This window comes from Diabrotica undecimpunctata, chromosome 2 (assembly GCF_040954645.1).
Source record: "Diabrotica undecimpunctata isolate CICGRU chromosome 2, icDiaUnde3, whole genome shotgun sequence".
NCBI lineage: Eukaryota > Metazoa > Arthropoda > Insecta > Coleoptera > Chrysomelidae > Diabrotica > Diabrotica undecimpunctata.
The window spans coordinates 168862170-168873018 of NC_092804.1; the positions used below are offsets into that span (position 1 = coordinate 168862170).

At 31.8% G+C, this 10849-nt stretch overlaps 2 protein-coding genes across 4 annotated transcripts in view; one reads left to right on the forward strand and one right to left on the reverse strand.

Annotated features, from left to right (window-relative positions):
* The window catches only part of LOC140435182 (ubiquitin-protein ligase E3B), a 108009-nt gene that overhangs the window by 44241 nt on the left and 52919 nt on the right, over positions 1-10849 (reverse strand). The window lies entirely within an intron of this gene.
* The window catches only part of LOC140435179 (uncharacterized), a 28587-nt gene that overhangs the window by 10438 nt on the left and 7300 nt on the right, over positions 1-10849 (forward strand). For 2 of the 3 annotated variants that reach the window (XM_072523951.1, XM_072523950.1), the window contains exon 2: positions 939-9312. The exons of the other annotated variant lie outside the window; for it this stretch is intronic. In XM_072523951.1, coding sequence (XP_072380052.1) covers positions 985-7200 — 6216 coding nt within the window. In that variant the 5' untranslated portion in view covers positions 939-984 and the 3' untranslated portion in view covers positions 7201-9312. Of the gene's footprint in view, positions 1-938; positions 9313-10849 lie in introns of those variants that run through there. 3 annotated transcript variants of the gene reach the window in all.

The window sequence follows — 10849 nt, forward strand, 5'->3', positions numbered from 1 at the left end:
TATTTGTAGGTATGGTTGTCTACCTTCAGATTCTCATGTTGATTCGATTTTGTGCACTCTATATATTTTGTTTAGCTTTCATTTATATATAGACCAAACGTAGCAGCTTCTCGTTTCAGTTCTATAACTTTTTCGCCTTTTGTTGCGGCTTATTATGGCAACATCATCCGCATATGCGCATATTTGCACTGGTCTTGTATTAATACAGCCGTGTATATCCAGTTTTCTAACAACAGCTTCTAAAGTTAGCTAAAAAAGTATTGTTGATAAGGCATCACCTTGTCTAACTCCATTTTCAATATCAAAGGCCTGCGTCATATCTCAATCTAGTCTCACCACAGCTTTGGAACCCTCCAGAGTCATTCGTATAAGTTTAACCAACTTATTGGGTATCCCTAACATAGATAGTTGATTTAACATCTTTTGTCGATCTACTCCATCAAACGCCTGTTTGAAATCGATATACAAGTTGTAAATAGGTTGAGATTGAGTATTTTTAAACGAATTGACTTAAGCTTTCATCTTGTATTTTTTGTTTTTCTTACATCTGATGTTCAACCTATAAAAATATGGACTCGAAAAACGCTAAAAATATTATTTTTCGGCTATTTTAGTAGTTTATTTGCCCTTTACGTTTAAAGTAAGCGTTTTATATAAATATCATAAGAATCATTTTTGTCTTGAAATAACTCTCAAATTATTAAAAAAAATTGTTATACATAAATAGGTTGCCATGGAAAATTTTCGGAAAGTTACCACATATTTTGTACGTGTTAATAAATTTCTTGTAACAAAAACTCTAAAATCTTGGTTTCATCGTTAAATTCTTGCTCAACAGAGAATTCCTTTAAGACATCCAATAGTAATTCTGGTGTAAATTTCTTGATTGTCTGTTCCTAAATATATAAATATATAAGTATCGAAATATTATTTTTTAGGTTCAAATACTTGAAGATTTGATTTCAATGAAAAACTGGTAACATAATGGACCATAATTCAAATGAGAGCAATAATTATATTATTAGTAACATATTTGATGCCGTTGAACAAGGTGATGAATATAAAGTTAGGAATTTCATAGAAAATGGAGCCGATTTGGACGAAGTTAGAAATGGCATTTCACTTATTCATTACGCAGTCATTTCTGATCGTCCAGATATAGCTGCCATGTTGATTGAATGCGGCGTTAATTTAAATGTTACTGACAATAACGGAAATAATCCGTTTCATTTGGCTGTCTTAAAGAATCGCATAAATGTAGCCAAAGTCTTGATTCAAAACGCTGCCTGGGATGTTAATGCTACAAACAACAATAATGAGTCGGTATTACAATCAATCCAAAGAAATTCACGAAGATTTTCCAATTGGTCCAATTTTGAACAATTACTACATGAAGCTTCAGTCCCAACCTACCCATGTGCCTCCACGTTTATACAAGGTAATACTACTACATTGGCAGAAGATTCTGACGATGATCTAGAATTAAATCTATCCACTGCAAGTACGTCATATGCTTCTTCAGGTTTAAAAACGTCATTACACGGAACCGTATATCAGTTGTTACTTTTAATGTTATTCGTTTATAGAGCTCTAAAAAATAATTACGTATATTTTGATATTGCCACTGAATTGGATATTGCTGAAAAATTTGATGACGTTGTTATTAAATACAGAAAAACTATACAAGATATCCTCTGCAGATGGCGCTTTTTACAAGCCAAACACAAACAAGACATCGAAAAACATAAAATTACGGTAAACAAATTAACTAAGGATGACAAAGGAGAATACAATGTGCCGAAATATTTTTTATCATTCTGTAAAATCAAATCAAACCCAGAATATCATGATAGTGAGTTAGAAGAACTGGATCTTTGCACGAACACCAGTTTTGATTTTAGAGAGAGCAATAAACGCAAACTAGATGGCACACTAACTGTTGTAGCACAGAAAATTAACGAAAATATCGCTAAATGGAAAAATTACTTCATAGAAGACGATATTGAACAAGATGAAATCCTGTATTTAGATGAAAGCATAGATGCACTGAAATACAAATTTTGTCCAAGCGTTAAAGACGACTTGTTGAAATTTATGAAAATGAATTTATTAGAAAATGTTTTAACTTCAAAATATTGTAAAAATTTTGCATCTATAGAAGAATATTTGTTAACAGTAAAAATATTGGAAAACAAATCTGTTATAATAGATACGATAGACAGCGTAAATTTAGAACTGGCTTCAGCAAAAACAAAAACATTGCTAGAACAACTTTCAAGACGCATATTTGCATTAAAAGATGTAATTTCAGATGATAAAGTATTTGCAGGGAAGAGTACAACAAAACTTGCGTTCGATCAATTAGTCAGTAATTTGAAAACTACCATTCAAAAAATTGAAACGACTTTAAAAGAAGAAGAAACCAAAATGGAAGAGTATCTAAAAATAACCTCTATCCTAGGTAGTCGTTTACACCAAGAACGTGATCTGCTTATCAAGGATGAAGAAAATTTAACGAACTTTTTAAAGAAAGTGCCACAATGCCTGACAATAGCTGATATTTGCACTGAAATTAATAAAGCGGGAATAACTAACAAATTTTCAACAAAAACTTTAGACATTCTCAAATCAGCTAATGCAGATCTAGAAGAGACAAAAATGTTAGTACAAGAGAAGTGCCAGAATATGATTACTAACACAGTAGCAATATCATTGTTACTAGATGAAAAAAAATTTGATAGTAATATTAAAGAATTTATTGATAAGTTTCGTATTATAACGAATTATCCGAATGTTGATGAGTTAAATACATTTTTAAGTAAGGAACTGGGAGTTACTTTCCAACTATTAAATGCTGATTTAGTAACTCATTCGTTCCAAAAGGAAATTCTTGATTTTTTTAAGCAATACTTGAAAGGTCGCAGTGACTTTCTTGGTAAAGACAAAGTTAACGAATTTTTTATATCATTAACTAAAAAAATTCGTACTTTAATGACATCCGGTCTAAATAAAGCTTATCCCGAAAAATTAAAAGCGTTCGACATAACTTTCCAACACGATCTTATTTGTGTCAATGAATTTTTAAAATCTAACAAACATTTTTTATTTTTATTGACAGACTCATCACGATTGGGGTCTATTCATTTACTTCAAACCTTAGAGAACTCTAATAATTTCGGAGCACATGATAGTTGTGTATTTTTAAGACTTAGGACACTTCTTCTGAAAGATATACGACAGCTTGTTATAGATTCTTTTAGTTCGGAGAAAAGTCATAATTTATTAATTATTGAATACCAGAATAAACTATTCGTCGAAAACAGTGTATGGAGAAAATTATTTAATAAATTTAAGACTATTATTGAAAGACATGCAAATAACTCAAAAAAAGTTATTTTCATACTTAATAAAAACGACGACGTAATTTCAAATTTTGATTGCGATGATAATGTTAGAATTGAAGAACTCCAAACGGACTTTCAACATCTAACTAAACAATCACAAAGTAACTTATTAAAAAGAGAGTGCTCTTTTCAAAATCTTCGAGTTTGTTTTAACAAACTTATAAATCATGAAACTGCTGGATCAATATTTGATAACGAGTGTCTAACAAAACTAGTTGAAGGTAAAATTATTGAAATAGGAAATGACGATGCTTTCTATTTTAATGACTATATCCAAGAATACTATATAGAGAGAAACCTGTATATGCAAAGAATTCACAAGAGCATTTTCAAAGAAGCCGATAAGGAGTTGTTTCTCATTACTGGAGTCAATGAAAAAACGTTAAACGAATTTGGAGTTTCGAAAACATTTATTCATCAATACAATATTAACGAATCATACACTACCGGAATAATATGGTATAAAGAAGGTGATGAAGACGACGGAGAAGAACTTAAACAAACAGCATTCTATAAGTTGAACAATGGATTTACAGGAACAGCGCTACATTGGTTGGAATATAAAGACAATTATGTCTTTTGGAAAAAGTCTAAGGGTAATCTCGACAACATTTTTAATAATATTGATCAAGATTATATATGCACTGATTATTATTTTCATGAAAATTTATTTAGTGTGCTCACCAACGTAAAAAGTAAAATAATAATAATTTCCAACAATTCAGGAGTAGGCAAATCTACGTTCTTAACGGGACTATCACGAAAAATGTTGACACAATCGAATTCTTTGTGGGTCATCAGAATCAATCTAAACGATTTTGCATTTAATAAAGATAAACTTAACGATAAAGATGTTAGGCACAAAATGAAATCTTTAAGAGAAATAACATTTACGGAGAACGACATCGCGTGTGCAATTGACTACTTTACAGAAATGGCGACGTCCACAGATTCTGTAAAAAATTCGTTTCAGAAACGCCTCTTAAAATTTAGTTTAGAAGTGAGACCAAAAAGATTCATGGTTCCTAATATTGTTGTTTTATTCGACGGCTTCGATGAAATTAGTCCAACTTATACAAAACAAACGATTACTTTGATTAAAGGCCTTGTACAAACTAATGTTACTCAAATTTACGTCACGTCTCGATTCCATGAAAAAGAAATGCTTGAAAATGCTCTTCAAACACCAGCACTTTTGCTTAAGCCTTTAGATGAGGAAGAACAAACTTCATTTTTATGTAAATTTTGGAAATACAGTTTAAAATTTTTTAAAGAAGACAATGTGCAAGAGTTACATAAAAAAATTTCCGAGTACGTAACAGAACTACAAACTATTTTAGATGCAAACGAAATAAACGACATAATGAAAAATATTTCAACCGCGTCTTCGACCCTAAATCACAACCTCAGAAGTTACGTGGACGATATAAACTTTGATAAATTTGCCAGAAATTTATTAAATGGATGGAAGAATAAAATTATCGATGGAGATACTTCCTTTAGTATCGTCCCCCTTCATTTAAGAATGTTGGCGGAAATAGTATTTTACGACAAATTTCAAATCACAGATGACTTTAAATTGCTTAATCTTTATAACAGATTTGTAGAAATAAAATACGATATTTTCTATCACGAAAAGAAAAATTTAGGAAATACTGTTGGTTCTGAAGACATACGAGAAAGAGATTCCAGTTGGTTACGAAAAAAATTTCGTATAATTTCATGCCAAGTTTTATTTCCCGATCTATACAAAGATGACTTTGTTGATAACATAAGAGTGCAACTAGCCAGAATAGGATTACTAATTTTAAAGGGAAACCGTCTTGATTTTATTCATAGAAGCTTTGCAGGATTCTTCTTCAGCGAACACTCTGTGATTTATTTTTCTGCACAGGTTACACAAGCTGTTTTATTTCAAACTGTGTTATACGAAGAAGCATACAATTTCGTTAGAGAATTTTTCAACAGCCAATTGAAAGTAAATGACTTAAGGGACAAAGATTTGATAGACGACGTTGCAAGGGAAATAAGAGTTATACATGGAAGTGATACAATTTTACATGTTGTTGCACACGAGGGATATTTGAACATCGCCCAACTAATAATTGGGAAATTACTAAAGCACCCAATAATGCTGGAAAAAATTCTCTTGACAACCGGTAAATATGACGGAGTTTTTGATGAAATTTTGCACAATGTAACTCGTCCGCGTTCGAGAGCTAACCCAGAAATGCTTAAAATATTATTAAAAGAACTAAGCGGTCACTATGACATTTTAGAGAAAGTTATTACTAGACTATCAGAAACTCATGGTTTAATATTAGTTGGAATTCAAACACAATTTACCCTATTAGAAAAGTTTTTAGCCTTTAGACGCGTAGATTTATTTCAAACGGTATTAGAACTAGTGAAAAACAATTTGACAACGCTAAGAAAGTTACTTTTAACAAATAAAAACGGTTTATTGAATATAATTTTTAAATGTTGTTCTAAGACGACAGAACCTTATCCAAAATTGATGAATTTATTATATGAAACAATTGATAACGCACCACTTTTTAATGAACTTCTATTAGAATTCGACGAATACAAGCGTACCGTTCTTCATATTTCGGTAAACCGTACATCAAGTCCTCTATTTGTACACTTATTGAAATGGTTAAAAAAGATTGAGTTAAAATTTCCCGGTGTTACGCAAAATCTGTTACTTGCCAAAGACAAACAAGGCCTTACACCTATAGAAATCGCTGTTTACAAAGAAAATTTAGGTGTTACGCTTTTATTAGAATTTGTTAGAGAATTTTTCGATCAATTGTTTCAAGAACTCATATCTTTGGACTACAAAAAAAATATTCTATACAAAGCTATTACTCAAGGAAAATCAAGAAGTACCGAATTATTATTGGAATGGTTTTACAAAAATGTCGATAGTATCCACCTGAAGAATATGTTCTTAAAAACAGCCCAATTTGGAAGAACATGTTTACATTTAGCTTCTGCTCGGAATTTTCATTCCGCCGTCAAAGTTGTGTTGGAGTTTTTACAAAAACTAAACAATACACCACCGTTTGCGAATATTTTAATTGATATGTTGTTATCAACTGAAGAGGACGGCAAAACACCATTAACTGAAGCGCTCCGTTGGAAGTCAGATATTACAGCCGATGTATTTTTTATTTTTTTCGACGAAAATATACAGGTTAATGTAATAAACGACGTTATAAGTAAACTTGATAGATATGGACGTACCTGTTTACATATAACAGTAGAATCAGGAAGCTCAGAAAGCCTGACGTTATTATTAACTTTTATTTTAAAGAAATTCGGCATAGAATTTCTACAAGATTTAATTATTTCCGGAGATAATTACGGCAATGCAGCTATACATACACCAAATCAAGTTCTGTTAGATTTTATTTACGAAAATACTAACATATCTTATCACAAAACAATGTTTTTTAAAGGAAACAATTATGGAACAACACTTTTTGACATTATCATGTATCCTGAGGCAGATGCACAAATAGTTTCGAAAGCAAAACCACAAATAGATTGCATTATTAAAGAACTGATCAATCCCACAGGTGTTAACATAACTTTTACTAACACTGAACTTGAAAAAATAAAAAAATATATTAACATGTTTTATGAGACTTCAAATAAGGACAATGCTATCAGCATAATTGACACAAAATTACAAGGAACGTCACCGGAACCGGATATAGAGGAAAGTAGAGCAGACGAAAACGCTATGAATCCGATCAAATTTTTTCTTAATCCAGGTAAAGACACTTAAATATCTTCTTCTTCTTAGGGTGTCTGTCCGTTCCTAACGTTGGCGATCATTCTGGTTATGATGACTTTGTTGGTTGCTATACGGAATAGCTGTGTTGAGGTCTTTCTATACCATGCTCTTAGGTTAGCAAGCCAGGATATTCTTCTTCGTCCTGGGGCCCTTTTCCCTTCAATTTTACCTTGCAAAATGCATTGGAGTAGCTCGTATCTGCCTTGATGTCTCATTAGATGTCCCAAGTACTGCAGCTTACGGTCCTTCATGATGTTGATCAAATCTGTGGTTGTGTTCACCCTCCGCAGTACTTCTTCATTGGTGACTTTGTCTGTCCATGGTATCTTCAGGACCTTTCTGTATAATCGTAATTCAAAAGTCTGAAGTTTTGAGAGTTTCCGCCTTCAATGTCCACGTTTCTACTCCGTACAGAAGCACTGAGTACACGTAACATTTAAAGAGCTTTATTTCTGTTTTCTAGGGTGAGGTCATGACTCTTGAACACATAGCTTATAGTCAAGAATGCACTTTTTGCCTGTCCGATGCGACATTTAATCTTTTGGGTATTGTCCCACGACTCATTGATTATAGTTTCCAAGTAGTTGTACTGTGAGACACGTTCAATTCTCATTTGGTTCACATACAGATTTGCTCCAGTTATGTTTTCCTTGTTAATGATCATTAGCTGGGTTTTGGTGGTATTTATATCCAGTCCATATGTTCTACTTGTTTCCGTTATTTTGTTCATTCAGTTTTGCAGCCCTTCTATGGTATATTTAAAACACTATTGTATCATCTGCATACCTCAGGATATTGAGCTTGACTCCATTTATTGAAATGCCTTCATCAATATCTTTTAGAGCCTCTTCAAAAATGTGCTCCGAGTACAGATTGAATATCATTGGTGAAATTATGCACCCGTGTCTCACTCCCCTTAAGATTTTGGCCTTATCTGTAAATTCTCCATCTATTCGGAGCACCGCTGATTCATTCCAATACAAGTTAGCTATTATTTTTAAGTCTTTTCCGTCAATCCCTGTCCTCTTCAGTACTTCCATCGACTACAAGCCTTCTTGTAGTCAATCAGGCTGCAAAAACATTACAGCTAAGAAATTTAATGCACCTTCATAAGTTTTATAGACTTTTCCATAAAAAAATAGGTGTTCTATTAAAAACTATTATTTTTTGAACAATAAAATAATTATCAGTGAGTGTAATCCATCGAGCAAAAAGACAAAAGAGGGAATCTAATGGTTATGGAAAGGAGAAAAAAATTCATAAAAGTGGCCTCTTAATATGGCGGACATATCCGGAAATGCAGAGGTGTCAAATGTAGGGGTTCTAATTAATCTAATGGAATTAGTACAAAGTTTGAAAATTTTAATATAATGATTGTTTTAATTAGGAAAGTATTTCATGTTATTTTATAAGGTCATAAAACAGTAGCTATAAAATATTTTTCAGAACGTATCTTAGACGAGAAAGTTTTAATTAAATAATAACGATAATAGTCTAAAATGTGACACAATTGTTAAAAAACTTCAATATAAATAAGCTGAATATGATTCTGAAATCATAAATTTAAATATTAATGATGAAAAAATTGAAATTGTCACAACAGTTAAATATTTGGAATTCCAGCTTGACAATATTCTGAACTTTGAGAGTCACTTCGAGTACGTTCACAAAAAATATCAAAAAAACTTTACCTTTCTGAGTAGAATATCTCAAAATTTATGAATGGAGTCAAAAATAACAGTATATAACACAATTATTCAACCTCATTTTGAATATTGCTCATCAATCTTATATTTATTTAACCTTAACAAATTTAACATGCTACAAAAATTACAGAACCGTGGAATGAGAATAATTCTTAAAACAAATCGCCGTACCCCAATTGGGACGATGTTAAATACTCTAAATTGGTTCTCTGTTGAAAATAGACTGTTTTATTTCACCATGATTTTGGTCTTGAAATAATTGAATTTTTTTTTTGTTAAGAAAATGTTTTCAAAATTATTAAAATTTCAGGGAAGAATTTATTAGATAAGGGCATTTTAGTATTAATTCTTTTTGACATGTATTTGCAGCAATTTTTATTAACGAAACTAATTTTATTTGCAGCTCTTGATAAGAATTGTAAACACAATTGAAAGCTCGAGATATTAAATAGTTAACCAATAGCCTCTTTTATTGACTCCAACCCATCAAAAACATTTATATATTTATATATATATATATATATATATATATATATATATATATATGGAATATATTCAATGGTTGAATACCAGAGGTTTTATCGGTCAATAATTGGCAAATAAAAGACGTCAACTACTTTATTGCTTTATTCGAATACGTTTCGCTTTTATTTTTAAAAGCATCATCAGTTCACTACAAATAAAAAAGATTTTAGAATATAAGTAAACAAACCTACAGGGTTCATACTTACAAAAACAATTTGTAGGGTTTTTTTAAAGATGTTATAAAAACTCTACGATAACTTAACATTAAAGATTAAAAACTAAACGGGAGAAACGAAACAAAAAATACAAGTAAAACTGTAAGAACAGTTTTACTTGTATTTTTTGTTTGATTTCTATTTTTAGTTTCTTTGACAGTTTTTTTATCTCTTTAGAAATTGATATGCAACGTAGTCTTTCCGCTTGGATTCTCTTCTTCTGTCCATCATCTGTAATATACCGTCGGTCATCCATGGTTTTTTCTTTTCTGTCTTTTTCCGTCGCAGGTATTGGTCTAATATTTCCTTCCCAATGTATTCTGTGGTTTATTTCGCTGTCAACATCATTAACTACTTCTGACTTAGATATGTTGTTCTTCAGATATTCCCGTACTTCTTGCTTTATGTCATCATCTCTTAGTTGCTTGAGATCGTATCTTGGATTAGGTTTGTGGATTTTTTTAAATTTCAGACGAAACTTAGCGACAAGTGGGTTATGGTCTGACTTAATATCTGCACCAGGGTAGGTTTTCACTGATGTTATTGAGTTTTTGAATCTTTTATTTATTAAAATATAGTCAATCTGGTTTCTTGTGATGTTTTCTGGCGTGTCACCGGGTGTACAACCTTCTGTGTGGTAATTTGAAGAGTGTATTGGTGATTACCAATTCTTCTTCCATAGCAAATGTGAGTAGGCGTTCTCCTCTCTCATTTCGCTCACCCAGACCCCATGAACCTACTACTTCACCATAACTACCCTTGCCGATTTTGGCATTAAAGTCACCCATAACTAGCGTTACTTCATTGGTTTTTAACTTACTTAGGACTTTCCTTAAATCGTAATAAAAAGCCTCTATTACTTTGTCTGATTTGTGGTGATAAGACATCCAGAGAGGTATAACCTTCTACACCTCATAATACAGGGTAAGATCGCCGGAAGGAGAGGCCCAGGACGAAGAAGAACATTCTGGCTCCGAAATCTCCGAGAATGGTATCAAGAGACCACCGCTAATTTATTTAGAGCCTCCGTCAACAAAGTTGTCATTGCCAATATGATCGGCAACGTTCGATAATCGGACAGGGTACTGAAAGAAGAAGAAAAAATATGCAGTACAACAAAAATGAAACAAGAGTTTTAAGTTATTACTTAGTTTTATCTTTAATGATGTTGTATGCACAAATCCTAGTATGTTT